At 39.4% G+C, this 21033-nt stretch overlaps 1 protein-coding gene across 1 annotated transcript in view; it reads left to right on the plus strand.

The window, feature by feature from the left end:
* Nucleotides 1-21033, plus strand: part of LOC128712561 (thrombospondin type-1 domain-containing protein 4) — a 71357-nt gene that overhangs the window by 16809 nt on the left and 33515 nt on the right. Inside the window, exons 3-6 of the mRNA XM_053807453.1 lie at nt 1717-2849; nt 11714-11804; nt 11874-11976; nt 12047-12204. Coding sequence (XP_053663428.1) covers nt 1717-2849; nt 11714-11804; nt 11874-11976; nt 12047-12204 — 1485 coding nt within the window. The remainder of the gene's footprint in view (nt 1-1716; nt 2850-11713; nt 11805-11873; nt 11977-12046; nt 12205-21033) is intronic.

A 21033-nucleotide genomic window follows, 5' to 3' on the forward strand; every position in this document is an offset into this window, starting at 1 on the left:
ATTGAAATAATGCGAATGTAGTAGTTGATTATGGTTTCTGTTGGATTTCAGAGGAAAATTATAATTGGGTTTACACCATGAACGAGCTATAAGCAAGCTGGAGTTAAAGGGTGCCCCACATCAAATCACAGAAAAACGTTGTAAAAATTTACCGCTGGGGATTTTCTCTTGAAATGTTGAAAAGAATTAGTAAGGAGTATACTGTTTATAACCTTTCTATAACCCAACGGCTACCAATTTTCCTTACATTCGTAAAAAGGATGCAATTTAAAAATAACGCCATGAAAAATATTCTGGTAAACATACGGAAAATCGTCTTAGCGCTAGATACTGACGATTGGCTGGGGTTTTTTACCGCCAAGTATAAGTTGGATGTTTGGGAGAAAGTAAAGTAACAAAATGTTTCAAAGTTTGCCTAGAATTAAATGATTTGGTAAGCGATATGCTCATGTGCTCGAACAAAATAGTATGCGTTTGTCAGTTCATTGATTAGTTCGTTACTATCGGGTCTTTAAACTGGGAGGTCTACCTCAAGGAGTGTCTAAGTATGCGTCTGATTCCTCTGTAGAAGCGATACGAATGCCCTATGATATTTTGGCCTGATCTGGGTTTGCTCCACTGTTCAAATTTGGTTCTGGAGTGATACGAAGAGGGTCACTTTCCTATTCAAGAACATGAATGCACCCATGTATTTGAACTCTTTACTCTTTACTCTCTTTACTTTCAGAATTACTCTTCGAAAATTCTGAAGCTATTAAGATACAGATACTATGAAACCTTCCCAAAGAGGTTAAATCTCAGGCATACATGAATTAAGCACAGAAGAAACTACAGCCCGATGTTGTACAGAACAGGAATGGTGGAGTTAGGAGTGAAGTTAGGCGTAAGGTTCCAGCGTTCAGTAATGGTATTGTAGTTTAAAAAAAAACATATTGTAATAACTTACTAGTAGTTTATGTTTTATTGTCTAAAAATTTGAAATGGTTCAGTTAACAGGGTAATTTTCTCTTTTCTTTTCCCCTTAATGCAATATGATTTGATGACACGGTTTATCAGTTAATTAAATTGAATTGCAAGTGTTCAATTGTGACCTGTGTATGTGACCTGTAAAGAACAATTAGTGTCCACACATACAAAATGAAATTAAAACTCAATTTTAAGGAAATCAATTTATAAGTTTGGGTTTATTTATGTAATTTTACTTTAAATTTAAATCTTTTCTTGACGTAACGACCTTTTAGGATATGCCTGCCATTTCTGGCCTACTAGACTTAATACCGTACCGAAACCTCCTTTTGTATGATTTCAAAAATTCGATGTAATTTGATTCTTCCTTTTTTGGAGTCCATATAATTATTTATATTCCCTTAGTTATCTTTGTTGACTCTCGTAGCAACATTACTATAATTGTTTGTTTCCTTACACGTCCGGACAATATCTGTGATTTGCTGTGTTTGCTCCTTCAATAGTAACATTTTGTTGCCCACAAAAAGCATCTTTTATGCAGCACACGTCAACATCTGTTAGGGAATAAATGATGGAAAGTATAATGTATGCTCTTCAGCAAATCATTCATCCTGTCAGCAAATGGGATCATTTCTTTTGATTCATCCCCTAAGATCTGCACCTGGATGGGATCTGTTCTGTGCCTACCATTCGTATCCAGGTTCACACTAACCTTCGTTGTTTTTTTTTGTTACTCCTCTTATTCCACAGATTCACCGGGAATGGCTCGAAAGGCGGGCTGCGAAACGATCGAATGTCAGCGCTTTGAATTCTCCTCCCGACGCGCTGGTAGCAACGACGACTCAGCGGACAACCTACATGCGAAAGTTAATCAAATTCAAGAACGAAAACGAACCGCTGTCAGAGAATGACATTTCGTTCGTACCCCATTTCGGTAACGGAGCGGAAATCGGCAGTGGCAGTAATGGGCCTGTTGGTGTCAATAATGATTCCGCCTCGGCAAGCCCCAACAAGCAACAGGATCGGCATCATCATCTCGACCACCACTCTCAGCAGCGTTGGAATTTTCAGCAGCACGGCATCCATGCAGCATCCCGAACCAACGAGAAAGAAATTTTGACAGACGATGCCGCACGATATCGGTATGATGTCGTGTCTGCGCAAGATAGTAACCAACAGGAGGAAGGTTCCGGTGGACGCACAGAAGAATCACTGACGGCCCGACATCCTCTGCCTGAAGCGGTTGTGGATGAAAGCGATACGAAACCTCTTGTGTACATTATGGAACCTCCAGTAACTTCGATTCCCGAAGTACCCGAGGACTTTGGAGTTCCTGTACGCGGGCTGAGGGCTGACGAGTTTCCGGCCACTACAGCTACCCCCCAGGTTGAGGAGCTAACCGAGAAAATTAATGTCGCGGTCGGATTGAACCACCAGAAGCTGAACGAGCGCAACCAGCACAATGCTATCGATGCAAATCCCTTAAATAATGATTTGTCGGTCGGTTCGCACGACGCTACCGTTGCACCTGCAAGCATAGCGCCCACCGACCTTAAATCAGATCCAATTCCAACCCCAACGACGTGGGACACTGCTGAAGGAGCACTTTCGAGCAAGCAGGCCGTACCAAACGGTGTGGTCCGTTCGAGTGCGGAACCATCCGGCGAAGAAGGGAAACTTATTCTAATAACAACCACGAACCAGGATTCAGGCAAACAGGAAGCTGTTCAAGAGTCGGATATCGTGTTACCGGTGGGCTCTGCAGCCCTGTCAATGAATGTCACAGTGCGAAATCTTTTCGGGCCATGGAGTAACTGGACGGCCTGTTCGAGATCGTGTGGAGGAGGGGTGAAGACTCAGGCTCGAAGCTGCTGGAAACGAGAGTAAGTTTTTTCATTTTGGGACCGCTGAACCCTTTTACAACCCTTGCAACATTTTCACGATGGCCGGGATATGAGCATACTCCGGTTTTGGTTTTAGGGCCCTGGAAAAGTGTACGACTGAGAAGTGTTGGCTAATTTGTGGTTATGTTAACACACAGGAAAACACGGATAATGTAGAGTACCTTCGAGGTTGTTTGTTTTAGCAATGAAAGAGTCTTTAATGGTTTATTGCGGTTATGATATAGTATTATTAAAAGTATTCAGTTTAAACACAAATATGTTTTTTTAAGATATTAATGAAACAGTTTTGATTTTTCTGTTGAAATGTATGTATTAAAGCAATGAATTTTATTAAATTAATTACAATAATTACAATACGCAGTAATTAAATATTTAATAAAAGATGCTATTTCATGTCTATTTTTCGTTGCACATCAACGGAAATTGAGAACATATTTTTTTGTGATTTTTAAGTATAGTTTTGATTTTGATATGCTCAGTTGACTATGTCCTATATGGTCTGTCATAGTGCAAACATTGGAAATAATCCTCGATCGCCAAAATAGTCAATGCGTCATGCCCATTCTGTACATGATCAGTTGACGTTGGTATTGAATTTGATATCGGAGTTTTTAATTAATTTTGCTTGAAGAAAAACTTTCCATTCAGTTTTCATAGCTCGTTTTCAATTACCAGCAACGGCAGCATCCGTTGCGTTGGGCACTATAAAAACACTTTAACTCGACCGCTAGACTGCGTGACTGCAGAATTCCGCCAGAATTGCGTCGAAACTGAGCACGGAAAACGATCCATCGTAATCGTGGTTTAGGTAATAAAAAAGTAAAGTTTATCTCATTTATTGCTGCCAGTCGAGAAGTAGTGCGATGCGAATTTAATTAAAGTATGAAAGTGAACCATGGCACTGCAAATGAGACTCATGAATTGAGTGGAATTGAGCGGGGTTTGGCTCAACTTTTGACAACGATTGGTTCGGATGATTTCATTCAATTTAAAATTATTTCAATGTGTTTGGCATAGTTTGTGGGCTTTTTGCTACACTTCGGCATTTCTGTATTTAGTCTGGGAAGTTACATTTTTGTATGTAATGATTGAATGTAATACATTGGACTTTTAGAATATTTTCTAATAGATACATTTTCGATAACATTTAATGAAGGAGTACTAGTTTTGTACCATATCCTGGTTAGTGTCGGCATTATTCCACAATGATGAGTTTGAAAGAACAACACAATTTATTGCTGTATTTAAACTGCTGTTGAATTTGAGATATTGAACTCGATTATTTGAACAACTCATCCACAAAGGGAATATACTCAAATATTTGGCATAACTTTTGTGTATCTTTTAAAGAACCAGGTCGGAAAATTATACCCAATATCGAGTTTTCCAAAGGAGAAACGAACCATTTTCCAATTATAGCTCATCCATTAAAGGTAATAAAACTAAAGTATGGTAAACCGAAGCGTTAGGGCAAACGAAAGTGTGAAAACTTTCTGCATCAAATTGTACTAATGATGCGTCCTTTCTCCATTGTTCCGTTCCATCACACTACAGCTTTCATCATAATCTTCATCATTTTCCGCGTACCATCATCTTACTGCAGTCGTTTTTCTTCGTATCTTTCGACCAACTGTTCGTCCTTGGTCCTACAGCCTTCCTCGAGTGCAACAAGTTTTTGGCAACTGATTAAATTAAATCACAAAATATAAATAATCCTTCGTCTGCCCGGCGGCGACGCTACCAAATGGAATGTGAATGCCGTCACCCGCAAATTCCCCGTTTGGGAAAACAATCCACAACCATCGAAGGGTGGCACGAAGTAAACGTGCAGCAGAAATGCGAAGAAAATTTAAAACTTACTTTTATCATTCCCATAGTGAAACCCGGCGGTAAAACCCATGTTACTGACTCATTGTTTTTCTTTCCCCTCGACAGTTAAACCATCCCTGGCCGAAGGGGGCTTGGTTTCTGGCGCCATCGTACTGAATTTTGCTAAAAGGGATTAGCTGTCTTCTGTTATGGAAGAAGGTTATGCTTTGTCTAGTGCAATTTACCACAAACATTTCGCTGAATAGCTGGGTCAAGTGACGATAGTATCGTCGGTGACCTCGATCATGAACTGCTTTGTGAGGTGAACTGTGTACAATTTGCTTGAAGTCGTTAAATTTTGAATGTCAGCCTGGGTGTGTGGCGCAGTCGAGGACGGTAGTCAGGGCAAATAATCCGCCAAGAGTTCATATCCCGATGGGAGCCCAGGTCTATTGGTAATGCTTACGCTTATGATGAAGATGCAGCAGACAGTGGACCACCCAAAAAGCCGAATGTACCTTAGTGAAGCGATAGCAATAAGAAAATTGGAATGCTTTCATTTTATTTATTTGGTCCAAAAACAGTATTACACTATAACACGAAAATGGTCTGCAATTAACAGGATACTTTAACTTTAAATATTAAATGCTAATAAATGGTAAATGCGCAAATAACCGCTTCCAAACAAGTGTGACTACAGATTTTGATTGAATTGATCGAATCGAATGAGTTCAGTTCGAGATTCGTCGCCATGCCACAAAGTCCCACAGTTTCGGTGCAAAATAGGCATACCATCAACGAGTAAAGTGTTTCCAACCTCTCGGTCGTGTACAACTGTACACGTTTATCGCAATACAATGTCGGCTGCAAGTGCCAACAAGGACTGCACTTTCTTAGGAGCGCCCCACACATCGTTGGTGTCGTGGTGGTGGTTGGTAAATTGGTTATTGTCGGTAATAGAATTCAAATCATACCCTTATTATGCGCAGACTTCTTCCCACTCTCATGCTAGCGCTTCTTCCGCTGCTCACTGCACAACTTTTGCTAATAGGAGACCCTTGTGTTCGCCAAGTTATGTTGTGGGTTTTGCGACGTTGGAAGGATGAGGATGAACTTTGCCATATTTAGAATAGGTTTTCACCATGTTTCCCAATGCACCGGGGTTTTGTGGAAGTGGATGTGGAGTGGCAAGCGGGTTTGTAGAGATTATTCAATGAATTGGAAAGCTAGATGAAGTGCTTATCTTCACGATAGTGAATGAAATTGGTTCGGGAAATAGCTTTCGAGATTTTCCGTACCCTACCGTACCCTACAACAAGGATTTTGCTTTGGTTATGATGATTACTGTTAGTGAGCAATTAGAAACCCTCTTATGGCATTAATAACGCCCCAATAAGGAGTGAGGTGCTAATTTAGTGAGTAGTGCTATCTAAGAGGATTAGCAAACCCGTACGTATTGTTAACATGTTTAGTAAATAAAGAATAGATCACTTATTCTTTTAGAATAAAATGCACCTCAAATTAATAATGGTAGTAATGTTTATCAAATTAATATTGATTTTAAGCTTAATTTTTTAACAGTAACCATACCCTCCTTATGGAGGGTCAGTAACCAGTAACCCTCCCTGTGGACTTACTATTCATATGAGCTGAAGTTGGACATGAAATATATTCCATTCGGTACTGGTGCCGAAAACAGAAGAATACGGATTGCGGTGTAAATTTTAGACCATTCGTCCGTACACATGCTTTCATGACTCTGGTATTTATTATTTGCACACTACTACCATTTTTGTCCATCTCACTAGCGAATGTATATTCTACCAATCTAAAAGTTTACCATCAGAATTTGTACGACTTCCGGAAGGAACTGCCATTGTCCATCTACCATACTTGCGGTATTTTTGTAATTAAGCCCAAAGCTCGATTGCATGCAGCCAGACTTGGTTTTTGTTTCGCTTTGCATAAATTTGCTACAACTTTCCGTCACAACTTTTACATTTACACCCGTAACAAGCAGGGCACTGGGTGGGGGAGATGACAGTGACGTAGTGTAGTGTAGTGCCATTTAGCAAAAGTCCTCGTGTCGCGCATCGCTGAAGAGCACCATTTGCAAAGAATAACATTTAATTCTATCCGAGCGAATAAGTGCGGAACCCGTAAATGGATTCCGTTTCCGCACTAAATTCGTCGAGTTTCCGCTTTTTTCCCACCGGCCAGGACAATGAGGCAAACTAAGCGCACTGTTGCGTAGAGATGGTGACGATGGTGACGATCATGATGATGATGATGGTGAGGTGCTATTCTCGTCCAAACTTGTCTTGGATGGACTTTATGGATTTAAGAAAGTTGTATCCTTTCGCGCGCTGAATGAAGTGGTACCAAAAAGCACAGAAGAATAGTCACCTACCGCCATCTTTATCGTGCGTTCGCTATCTTGTTTTTTACTGCACGAGCTACGCACCGTAGTTGGGCGGAAGTTTTCCCAACGTGCTGTACAGGAAAGTTGTAAAGAAAATGAAGCGACTTCTGCTGCGAACTATACTTCTATCACAAAAGGCACTACAAGTGTGTCCGTACTTGTAGCTGTCGTTTCATGGCTTTTTCGCTAGACTTATTACTTGAGCCAAAAATTTGTTTCGTTGACGGCCATCCCGGGTAGAACGGGTGCACTCGCTACAATCGCTCCCTTGAAGAAGTTCCATCTGATGCTCAAAGTATCAGTGCAGCGTGTTTGTTCAACGTAAGCACTGGCCGTTGCGGAAGAGGCGTGAGATAGAAGCTTTGATTCATCACCGTCACAAGTAGATAAAATACGTTTGTAATTCGCTTCAAAAAAAAAACCATCCACTTGATCTCCTTTCCGGTTTGCAGCATCGTCGTTGCGTTGACAACGCGAGGTCGTTCCTCCGGAGAAAACGATGGCTGCACTTGTGCGCAACCTTGCTAGTTCCGGAACAGAGGGATGTGATACGATGGAAGCATAACGATGAGAAAACTATAATCCACTTTTATCTAATTATGCCACTCCGATGGCTTTTTCTCGCTTCGCTTCGACGACGCTACGCTCGTTTCTTTCGGCATTGCTGTTTCGGGTGTAGCTTGGTGCTGTTCTGTGATGCAATGGGGAGCCCAGTACGCGAACGATCTGTGCCGTGTGCCTTTTTGCTTGGGATGGATGCAAATAGAACCATGCCATGAACGATGAAGATGTTTTACTTCTCGCACCCAATGGAAACGCTCAAAATTTATTGGTTTCATTAAAAATGTCGTTCGGCTGGTGAAGTCGACGACTGCACTATAACTAGAAACGGAATCTTTCTAACAATTGTACCAAAGTATCAAAGACAGTAAATTTTATCGTATACTCTCTAGTGGGTCGGTATTCGATTTTATTTCGTACATTTCACAACACTAGCCATAGATCGTATCATACTTTCTTATTCTGCAGACACTTCTGTATCTAGAAGGTTCAGAAGAAAAAAAAAACAGACGAAAGCAAGACAGAACGGGGAATCAGTAAAAATTGGTTGAGTATTTAATCGGATTATCAAAATCACAGCACGAAAGCAAATCCTCCTCACGATGAGCTTCCGAAGTATGTTGGAATGCAATGAGTTGGTGTATAATGGCAAGAGGCAACAGATGAATGTATGCGACGAGATTGCATTAGATTTGTTGGAGTAAGATTTTCCTTCGCATTCCTCCTGGGTACTTTACCACAAAGATGTTCAACTTGTGACGATGAACTCGGAGCTGTGAAAGGTCAGCTTTAAGTGAACTTATTCTCGGTTACTCACCTTCCTGTTTCTGCTGCAATGGTGGAGAGATTTTGGTTTTCATGAATATCTTCCTTAGATGATCTGATCCGATCAGCATCGGATGCAATCTCATAAAAGATTCACACAACATCGAGCATATTTCACCTTTCCTTCTCCGGCTGCTCTTAGAAAGCTAACGAAACACGTGATGTGGTTTGGAAAGAGATATGAATCCAGAATATGCTTTTCTATTCAAACTTTTGAAGCTTTCATCGATGATGATGGTATGGATTTGTACACCTGTCTCATGAGCAAGACGGGCCAAAGACCAATGCCATGCTGTTTGGATTGATTTGAAGCGCATCCCCTAATAAGCTGTGGTTTGTTTAATCCTTGCAGACTAAATGACAAATATTATATTGAACGATGGATGAGTAAAAACGGGTGATGTAACATATAACAGCAAAGGAACTATCGTTATGAAATTGCTTGCTTATTTATTTTTATGAGTTCTACACTCATCATTATTTATTTAAAAAATAATAGAATTCACCAAGTATTGAAATTTAACTTGGACCTCTGCCTTCTGCGGATTGCAATTGCACAGCACCGGTATTGATTTGCAATTGCTATATATAAAATTACTGGAACATTTTACTCAGTGATTTATGCAACTTTCTTTGTAATTTTAAAAACTCTTTCTTGTAATATCCCTTTTCATGCATATTTACACATTCTTCAGAACATAAGTAATAGAAGACCTTGTTTCTAGAATGGTAAACCATGAATGTAACATCGTTTCGCAGAAATGTTTATCCATTCATGACATAGTTGTGTTCTCGTTTATACTTCGCCAAAAATTCCCACCCATGTCAGTTTCGTTCCGATACTGGCTATCTTGACAGGCGTTGCCAGAGGCAATCTTGTCAAGCACAATTGTAACTGACGCGCAGCAGTTGTTCGCCGATGTTTCAACCACCGCCGAAGGAACCCGCCAAGGCGTGTCGGCGTGTAATCGTGAGACGTTGATTATGCATTTCCCTCTCGATGGTCAAAGGTGCGAAATTCCATGGGATATTCCCAAAAACGCACCTTCGCACCAGAGCGTGTCTGTGATCCCTAAATGGGTTGTAATTCCGAAAAACCACCCGCTCTTGTAGATTAGCGAATGCTGAGGAATGTATTTGCACTCATCTGCCACCGGGTGGCGATGATTGCCAACGAGAAGCTTATGGTGGAGTTGTGATCTTTGCATCAGTAAACCGAACCAGTACACCGCTTTGACCGTTCTCGGCTGTTTCTGGTATGGTACTTGCTCGATCTAGCACACAATTTTGGAAGTCCAGAAGATCCACCATGGGCAGCAGCGGCTGATTAACATAACATCCTCCACGAAGGTTATCCCTTTAGCCATGTCTTCCACTCACACTTTCCCACCGAATTGTTGGAGCTGTCAGTTTTCATTCGACTCCTTTCATCCTCACAATGCCGGGAAGCGATGGAAGACGACATCTGAATTAACGAGAACTGGAGAACGTTTGAATCGGTCCGCATCGTGATCGGTGCGAGATGGCGGCTGCATGTAAAAGATTAAATAATTCAATTTAGTCACCCTGCTGACGCTAGCAGCTGCAAGTGTGAGATGATTTTCCGCCGTTTGCTACTCCATTGAGCTAGTAAGTTTGGTTGGAGTGTACTTTTCCAAGCGATTTTACAGCGCCGCGCACTACACTGCAAGCACGGAGCAATCTGACAAGACATTGATTGATGCGCTACTCCGCACAGTACTAGCATTAGAATTATACTGGTCATTTACATGCCCGGTTCATTCAATTTCAACAGATCAGTCTTCCATTTCCACTTGCATCCAACGGGAAAGTTTCTTATCTGCCGGAACTGATGAGTTCAATTAAACTTCCAAATGTCGGATAATTATTGAGCATGTTTCTTGGAAAAGCAGTCATCAGCCATCAATTGTATGGAACTGTACTAATATAAATGCATTGAATATATTACGCTCGAGGCTGACTGACCGATCAATTTTTAATGGTGAGTAGTATTGAATGTTTGTTTACGGACGGATCAACCATGATACATTTCCGTAGGGAAAAGTGCTGTCGTGTTGTTGTGGGAAAAGAATTTCAAATAATAATACACCCATCAACACAACAAACTGCATCAGTTTAATAACTTAATATGAATAATGTAAATGTATTTACTGATTGCATAATTTCGAAACGTTATGTACTTTATGAAGTTTTCACATATCTATTTTATCTTCGCATCATTCAAATGCACTATTTAATTAATACGGTTTGTTATTGTTGTGCAACTGTTATTGTTTTCTAGCATATTTGTTCATTGGATTGTATCCGTATTATTGAGATAGGATTTAAACTCGTATTACTACATCCCAGTAATGCAATATGCAGTGAATTGTATGCAGTAAAGCTCTCTGTTCATGATATTGATGCTCCGAATTTATTATATAACTGATTGAACATTCATACACCAGAATGGACGATTATAATCAGAGAAATAGTATGAACCCTCCATACATTGGAATAAATAAAGCTTATTCGAGTAGTGCACTATTGACCGCAATATTAGCAAAAATAGTGCCCCAACAGTTTTAACTTAAACTCTTAAACATTTCAAATCAATCTATTATTAACCAGGAGAAACAGAAAACAGGTATTGGATATAAGGATATAAAATATGTTGTATTTTTAACAACTTTTTATCATTCATCATATCAAGTCCTATTCATTGAAAATCTAAACACATATCTTTCGTTATAACTCGGTAAATTTTCAATCTAGAAAAATGGTTTGTACATCAAATCAAAGCTAATTTATTGTAAATTCAACAGAAAAAATAAATAAAATAAATGAAGTTGGTAAAGGAGGAGCTGAGAACAGGTCGGTAGTGTAATATCATCACCAGAAAGGATAAAATAAATCGTTAAATATTAACTATCAATCACTAGTAGATTTTGTTGTTGTGTTGTTGAAAGTTTAATAAATTTACTGTGATTTGGTGTATAAACCATTTTTCATCGTTGAAAATCGACCGAGTTACAGCTTGTTTTGTGTGTCATTCTATATGAACAAAGTTGTATTGTCTATTGAACAAATGAAATAAATTTGAATCGAGGAAAAGCTATTTTATTTACCAGTCAAAACATTTTAACGGAACATCCTATTTTTAAATTGTGTAAATTGTGCATAATTCTGTAATTCGGTACGTATTTTATTTCGTTTTATCTCATAGGTACATAAATGGAAAAAGGAGTACCAAGCCCGCAGTTGAGAGTTTCGAATGTATCGGCATCATTAAGCGTTACCATTTATGCAACGAGCAGGTATATTTTGCGATTGTTTCTTCTGCTCTGCAAGCACTTGAATGATTTGAAATTTGAAACCATTTACAGGAATGTCCTAGCACCGATGGCGATTTCCGTGAACAGCAGTGTGCCAGTTTCAACAGCCAAACGTTCCAGGATAAACGCTACATTTGGGAAGCTTTTGTCAAGGGTATTCGTTGCGGCCAGTGTAAACCCCAAAATGTATTACTAATGATTATTGTCTATTTACCTCATTACAGAGGATGCCGAATGTGAATTAAATTGCAAACCGATTGGTATGCGCTATTTTGCAACACTCAATAAAACGGTCATCGATGGAACACCTTGCTCCAAACCAACCGAATATTTCCGCCGTAATAACAGTGGCCGTGGGATATGCGTCGAAGGATTGTGTAAGGTATGTACTTATTGCTCAACAGTACATTGCTCTTTAAATTACACTTTTCAAACAAGCTATAAATACATGTACGATAATTTCATTTTCGTGGAACGTTCATCAATGAAGTAATTTCCGACGAATTGCGTGTGCGCATCAAACGAATCATTAAATTATTAAATGCAATGTGCAAATGAGCAAAAACAATTTCACTTTTCCATACAACAAAGCGTGTCGTACCTTTAATGATCCAAATGACAAGGATCTGTTTACATTGTGGCGTTGAGCATTAAAGGGAGCTGTTATCGGATGCGAAAGGTCGTAAAATCCATTGATGTTATGGTTATGGCTTCATGGTTCAAATTTATGAGCTGTTGCAATCATGTTCGTGCGGTTCATTTGTAACATGTTTGATATGTATTTTACGCGAAACACGATGGTTCGAACCAAAAAAAAGGGGCATTAAAGTACAATGTGTTATAGAAAGATGGTAAGCATGACTGTAAATCAACTTTTACAACTTTTTTTCTGGTTTTAATATAATGAGGTTTTGTTATTGTTTTCATAATCCATCCAAAGTAATGTTTCAAATGTCAAAAATCAAATCAAAAACGAAAATCATGTTGTTGTTTCATAATGGTCCAAATCCAAATTATGTTGGTAGCAATAACGTTCTGGATTATTTAAAAAATTTATGTTCATTTGTTTGCTGTTAAAAGCTTTGCATGAACGCCTCACTACCGACATCTGTGTTAGTCTAGCGGAACTAATCGAGGGAGGTTATGCTTCGTAACAGCTTTTCCATTGATCATGCTTATGCGTATGATTCATGCGCAATCGCAACAATCGTACGCGTCGTCTAGTCGTATCTGTGCGCATGCTGTGTTGAATTAAATTAGCTTGCTTAGTTTATTTGCCTTTGGTTTTGAATGTTTATTCACGCTCTCTGATGGTAGGGTGTCAATTGACGAAGAACAGGATAGAGGAAACAAAACATTACTGGAGAACGTGCTTCGTTACCAAGTTCAATGGTGCTGTACTTTATGATCGAACCGCAATACATCAGTAATACTTTCTGAAGTAAAAAAAAAACCTGCTTTGTAGTACTTTGTATAGCAAACACAAAGAACATTATTGTCAAAGATAGAACCTGTACTGTAACATTTCCGCCCCGTAGTTGATTGTGGATCTTGTTAACGGAATTTTCCCTTCAACATTAAATGTACAATGTTTTTAGTTTTTTCGTGTAGAGGAAATGCAAAATAACTATGCCAGATTTCGATTTCTTGTGAACAATACCGTTGTATCTACTTGCCGCTCACGTCCGTACGAGGTCCAGTGCAGAGTTCACGCTCCTTATCCGATCTTATCGCGTGCCGTGATTGATGATGCTCATCATTATGAGTAATTTGTTGCAAATGAGAATCGTCCTCTTGCCCATGGCATTGTTCGTCTGTATTATCAGTTGCGTGCGATCCACATCCCATGCCGGAAACAGTGCATGCGTGTCCGTGCGTATGCACGAATAAAGGATTCTTCGTTTGGTCGTGTCGCACCATTGCTGTGCTACACCCTCGCTCATCGTATACCCGCGGGCAGGAGGTTAAAGCACTTGATGCGCGTGCACCATAATACCCATAATAAACCAACCATGAAGAATCGGGTTCTGTCTATCGAAGTGCAAAATTGATACCATTTCATGTTGCGGTTATCATGGATGGAAAATAAAAATACTGGAATTCCGTTATGCTAACAATGCCGTTTGAATGCTTTTCCAATGCTCATTTAGCACCATAAACATAAAACCCTTCTTACTTATATAAATACTTTTTTTGTTGTGTCCCATGGCACAGGAAATGTGTCACGATACGGAATTTGGTTTCCGAACAAAGGTTCCATGCTGGCGCATATGCCGGAGCGTAGGAGTTCAATTTGCATATGGACCGTTTTAGAGCGTCGAGTTGATCCAAACCGCCACCAACTCCAAAGACAGTTGCGAAATACACCACGACGGTATGAATATCTCCTCTTTTGTGGTTCTTTTTCGGGGTTCCGATCGTAAAACTCTTATCGATGGGGAATAGAAATAGAAAGGAATCCATCCAGTGGCGTTTTGATTGAAAACGATCGTAATTTTATGAATGGCGCCTTCAACCGTCTGTCATCAATTCTTCTGATCGTACCGAATGTTGTGCCATGCGGTAAAGTCGCCAGCTAATTCCCAGTCAATAATTTACTCTTCCTTCTCTCCCTGCCCATCATGTGATGTGTATACTGTCGTCTGTTGATAGCTTCATTTGTGCGAACACAAAATAACAAAGTTGATAAAATTGAGCCGCGCAGTGCTGGTCGGATTGATTCGACGACGATTGAATTACTTACTCGTCCGACCTCAGAGCGATGTTACTGATGATTCAACCATAAGGCGTTTGAGTGTGACTAATTTATTAATGCTAAAGGGGAAGAAATCGGTTTGCGAGTGATTTACGCACTCCGCATTGAGCCTGATAGTGTCTATTAACAATTCGGGACAAGTCTTCAATCGAGAAAATATTGACGGTTTGTGATTTGAAGTCTAAAAAGTGGTATTTGATTCAACCCTTGCTACTCACTATTGAAACTATTCAAAATGGTTTGTAAACGTTTTCGCGCAGAAAAGAAAAAAAAAACATTTCGACTAAAAACAAATACAGGCAGGCAGAATTAGCAAAGTAGGTAGTAAAAATAACATACATTAGTAAGATTTTTAATTATATAGTTTATTTACATTTATCATTTGTAATTTAAAAACAAAACCGGATTCTACAGCAACACACAAAAACGGATATATTTAAAGACACCTTTGTTACGTCTTTCAGCTTCCCGATTGTACAGATGGTTGATTGATTGATTTTAAACATCTGGATTTCAAATCAATTTTATTTCATCACACAGTAAACAAAAATCTTTCAAAATATTATGAAAATAGGTATATAATAATACTTTCGCGAGATTCGTGATATTATGCAAATATCGCTGCTTAACGATTCAGTCATCTCGTTTTATGACATGAAGCCACCGGTAGGATGAAGCACTCATTTCAATATTTAATTTGTTAATTTTTTCTATCACTTGGAATCCACATTTTATAATGTATGCAAGATATTATCATTTGTTTACCAAACATATCCATAGCAGCGGTGAGTTAATAATCATAAATAGCAGCACATTTATTCAGTTCGTATATTTATAAATACGTTCTGCAGCATAACTAGAACTCGATGTATGATTTATAAATAATAAATCAATTGGGATTTAATTGGCCTTTCGGGACAAAAAACAACTTTTCTATAATTCATTAAACTGACAAGCGGTGTCAGCATGATTGTGGTATTAGCTGGAACAATCGGTTTATTCCTTGAATACATCGGAATTTAAAAATTGGACAAATAATCCCAAACACACACTCTAATGCACACAAACACGCAACCAACGAAATAGAATAAATCGTAGCTTCTGCGTAGGAATTTCTAGCAAAACCCATAAAAATGTTCATTCGCGGGCTGGCCTGGCCGCACGTCTCTTCGTCTATGCTGCCGTTGTATCAATTTTTCCATCCGAAATACTCGTGACCGAATAAAAACACAACCCCGGCCCCCGATTGTTGGTTCGATAGCCGGAGGTGGAGGCGCCGAAATGATTAGCGAATGATTTAAAACAGAAAACACGTCTAAGCGCGCGAGCACCACCATAACACGTTCCGTACCGCGGGTGCTTGACTTTTACTTTAGTGTTTAGCACTCGGTTCCACTTTGCATTGGGAATTTTTATTCATTTGTTGCCAACCTATGACTGTGTGCAATCTCACCCATTTACCCACCACCAGCAGGAGGAGATGTTCAAATGATGTTCAATGTTGTTTGGCATGGGGGACGTAGCCGTAGATACGTAGGTTTTGGAAGGTAACCGGCTTATGGTGAGTGATGGAAAAACTATTTATAATGTAGGAATTTAATTTAATGTACACCATTTAACGATAGTTACACGGCTAAACATTTTTGTACGATGATTGAAGCGGTTATAACAAATCTGTTTATTTATATATTTTATCCGCATCTGTGTTCTGTAATCATCTGTATAATGTTTGGTACATAGGATTGTTTTAAGCAATTTGCCATTTTTTAAATAAGATTTTTATGTAGCAATGTCAGCTGTTTCGGAACAAAAAAAACTTTGCAAAAATAGTTAGATTTCTGAATCAAAAATATTCATAAAGAATTCCAAATTCACAGAACAGAATCAGAATTCCAACGTACTTCAAAAAGCTACAAAAATTGCAAAGGTTAGAAAAGAATGGTTGAATTGATGTAGTAAATCTATGAAAAGTTATCTGAGATCTTTTGTTGGATGTTTGTTTCATAAACTTTATCGTCAGAATGATATTTGCTTACATAAAAGCAAACAACATGATATGCTTTCAATAACTCCAGATCTGGTGAGTTTCGGGATTTGTTTCATGTTCTTCTACAGAAGCATTTTCCTGGGACATCAGACACACTATAAGTTCATGGAGGCTATTTGAAGATATAGCTAAACTATTGACAAACTTCACAAATTCTTTCACAGTAGGTTGTCTGTTTCTATTTACCTGAGTGGTTTCTGAACATTGCCATATAAGCCATAATTTCAATAATTAACTAATTAATGTTAATTAATATTTCATCTTTGGTACTGCAACAAAACAACTCGAGCTGTGATTTTTTTGTCGTTGGTTAAACAATGGTTGAAAAGGTGCCCCGTTATGAGGGAGTATGCTATAACTAAGCAAAAACTCTTTTTCTTGTTGGTATGTAAATCAAATATAAAATTTAAATATTTATACCATGATTATTGAAAACAATAAATCAAATTACAATTGTGTATCGAACTCTCACTAGGAGATTGTTTACCCAACAATTAACGACCAGTTTCCATATTGGTGTTACCATTATCAACTGGAATATAATTTCGCCAATTCAGTTGTTTTATGGAATAGCCCAATAATTCCATCACCGTGTCAGACCATGATGAATAATAATGCTAAACAAACAATGCGCCCGTTGAACCAAACAAAAAAAAAAGCAGGTTGTCCAATCGGATCGGAGAGATGACGCGAGAGATCAAAGAGGAAAAACTCATCGTCATGGAGATTTGTAATTTAGCGCATAAATAAATAATCCCTAACCCCGGAGAACATTGCAGTACGATTTATGTCCGACCCGACCGGTGACACCTTGGTTGTGTTGTTGGAATGTTTTCGGAGAATTCGTCGGTGGGATTGGGTCGGAAATTACCACCGGACGCTATTCTATGTGCTCCGTACTTTTCCGGTATTCCCTGCTCCACCGGTATGATATTGGGTATGGTGCATGTATTGTTGATGCTTTCATGTATCTGGCATCATTGCTGGCAATGGTCGACCGCGTGGACAGCCATGTTTGTTCAACGATTGTTCGTTAGAGTAAACGGAATCGACTACTCCAAAACTGTTCCAAAGCCGTTCAAGTTCAATGGTTATGTTTATGCAACAATTAGGACCGTTGGTGAGCAAAGCTGTATCTTGCCGTTGATTCGTCATTTCATAGACCAGATGGCCACGATTTAGGAATTATGATTATGAGCGGAGCGTTTTATTTAGAACACTCCTTGCGAATGGTTCTCTGTCAGCCCTGTTGTGGAAGGTCAGACGGATGGAAAGTTGCCTACGTAGCACCAATAAACAATACGTGGCAAGATGCAAAACCCAACATTTCAGGAGATGCTCGACTCAATAGCACCCGATGCCGATGGGTTGGGTGCCCTTTCCACGTTCGATCGTGCTTGAACTTCAGCGAGCGACGCACAGTGAAAAATAGATCACCTTCATGGATGACGCTATAGTGCGAAAGGTTTAGCGGAAGAATGGTGCTGTAGCGATGCTGCATCAATTGACGGGAAAGCGCGCTCGATATCGATTGAGCGAGTGTGGGGTAAAGGCAAAAGCAATCATAATTTGGATACATCAGACGCGATCGCCTTGTCGCTCTTTGCCGCGTTCACTTCTTCCTGTTCTCGTGTGGACGGAAACCCATGCAGAACCGGAGAAGCTTCAGTTTAATAAGCTATTTGTGCGATATAGCTTCGATTGAATAAAACGCCAGCATTGAGCCGGAGAGAATTAATCGAATTCCTGTCTAGAGCTAATGTGCGCCGCAAATGTGTGCTTTGGCGTAGTATGTACCTAGGCTCTTTCATGTCTGTTGGGAAGGGTTTAAGGCTTAGTGCTCCACTTTTCGGAGTTTTTTTTTGTTCTGGGCATCGCAAACCATTCTTAATCAAAATGTGAAGTAAAGTGTGATGACGACAGATAGATGCATGGTGGAAAATTGATTGTGGAAAATTAGTTTAGACTTCTCGTAAATGGTTATAATGGGTGCTTTGCTTTGCCCTTTGGCTTCTATTGTGTTATGGCGAACGCAACAAGTAGATAAGAAAATTAGTGTCAATTGCATCAATAGTGCGAAAAATGACTCCACCGCTTGAATGTTTATTATTTCGTTTAAAAAACGATAACATTAACTTTTAACTGACTTTGAACATTTTGTTACTGCATGATAGAGTTGAAGTGTATAACAATGTACAAAACAGGTTATATGTGAATTATCGCACGAATAAACCAATTTTACAACATCCATGACCATGGAATACATATAAGAGCTTACTTAAATGGTTTGAAAAAAAAAATGAATTAATGAAGAAACTCGTAGTTATATCAACAGAAATTTCAATTTTATTTACCTTCATTTACCTTCATTTTATCCGCCAGGTCATGTCTTAAATACCTGTTGAATAATACAAATTTACATTTTATTGTGGGCTTTTCGCAGAAGCAGCTTATGATTTCAATGAATGGCTATTTTGCATCTATCGACGTTCTGTTGTCAATGATACAAGAACCATACAAGTCGTCTCAAAAACATCAGAACGTGCTGCTGTGACCGCACTGGTCGGCAAACCTCATAACGGACGATGGTCGTCAGGTGATAATGACGATAGGTTTGGCGATAACGATGTTTATTCAAATTTAGTTATTGATATCAAGGTATTCCTTCTCTGTATGGTCGTTCATGTAGTCAACTAGGGAGTTTTCACCGATCATAGCGATTTTCAATATCCGATCCGAACTATGTACAGTGGTAAATACGCCCGGCTAAGTCGACGCACCATGGCATCATGATGCTAGATAAATGACAATATCAACATGAAGTGTTGGCTATCTTGCTAGATTAATTTATTTATTTGTATCTGTGCGACGGTAGAGCGCTTTTCGTCATTTTGTCCTTGCCAAACTTGAGTCATGAATGCTTATAAGCATCCGGGATAGACAGAGTCAATGTTTAGTTTCATTGAATACATTTATGGACATTTTTAAACATAAATCAATATTTAGGAAAATGAGAATGTATCATTACTAGATAAGCAACAATTATTGATAATAGCTCATAGCTCCTAATTAAGTAAATTCATCACTCCTGAGCATTGCCCTTCAATCTATTTCACTTCCCGATACATGGTAAAACCCATCTCGCCATGCGTATTGATACTTTCCCCAAAATAAACAATTTCATGGTTTGTACTTTTCGCATAGATTGAAGTACCTGCCGTTAAAATAATACTAAGTGCAAGAGGAAAAAAATCATTTCCCCCCGGTTTTTGGAAAACTCCTATCCATCACCGAACCTTGATTTCACCAAACCAACAGTGCCGGCCTGGGTATTCATATTCTAAACTTTAGCCCACCAGGCTAAATACACGCACGCATACATTCTTTACAAACAAGCAATAGAAAATGGGAGCGGAGTAAGAAAATCAAAACAACCACCACCGGTCCAGTCGAGTAAAGATTTCCCGCTCAATCATGTCGGAAAGGTTGTCTGCCCTCCGTCACGTTCAATGCGGTTTTGCTGGTGATGATGGATGTGGCAAAAAAAAAAACACCGGCCAAGTTCTGAAGCAGAGATCTTGTAGAAAAATTCATAACTTCTGCACTTTCTCAATTTTGTATTTGTTTTTTTTTGTTACGATACTCAGAAGAGAAACCGCAGAGTGGAATGCTGAGTGGGCAAAGTCTAGGGGTCGGGAATGCAGCAGGACAACTGAAGCATATCAATCAGTTGGTGAACTGTTTTGCCGTGATAGAAAAAAGGAAGCTGCACCAACGGGTGGGTGGATATGGAGTTCGGTTAAAGGGCACCCATTTGATCCTCACTGTGGTTTAGTTGAATGTGAAGTTTTTGTATTCAGTGTCTATTAGCGTGTGTGGGTTGCGCGTTTGTTTGGAGTAAATATGCAACACGGAGGAATTCTCCACAGCCGCAGGACGAGTGGCAAATAGTTTGAATACTTACTACCAATTCCAGAAATAGGAAAAAACAGCGTTCATACACTGTACAAAGAATCGCCAGCAACGAACGGGATCCCTGAAGGTGTAAGTTCTCAACCTAATCACCATGCACTCCCATCATTTCGTATTGAGTGTGCTCGTGCATTACACGTCGCCGGTAGTCGTGTTCCGAGCAAACGACAAAAACATTTTTCCGAGTTTCCCAACAGAAAAAAAATCATACCTCGTTTACAGGTATGTACTGGCAGCTGTCAGAAAGGATAACCGGAAGGAGACTCCTTATCCATTTCTTTTCATTATTGGACCGGGTTGGAGCACGAGTGCGTTTCCCCGACGAAAGTCGCATGCTCTCCAAATCACGATGGCGATCGTGCTTATGTACGCTCGCTCCATGCTATTCTCTCAATCGCATACTCTCGGATCGGTTGGAGCTTCGGATCCCGCCTGTT

This window comes from Anopheles marshallii, chromosome 3 (assembly GCF_943734725.1).
Source record: "Anopheles marshallii chromosome 3, idAnoMarsDA_429_01, whole genome shotgun sequence".
NCBI classification, from domain to species: domain Eukaryota; kingdom Metazoa; phylum Arthropoda; class Insecta; order Diptera; family Culicidae; genus Anopheles; species Anopheles marshallii.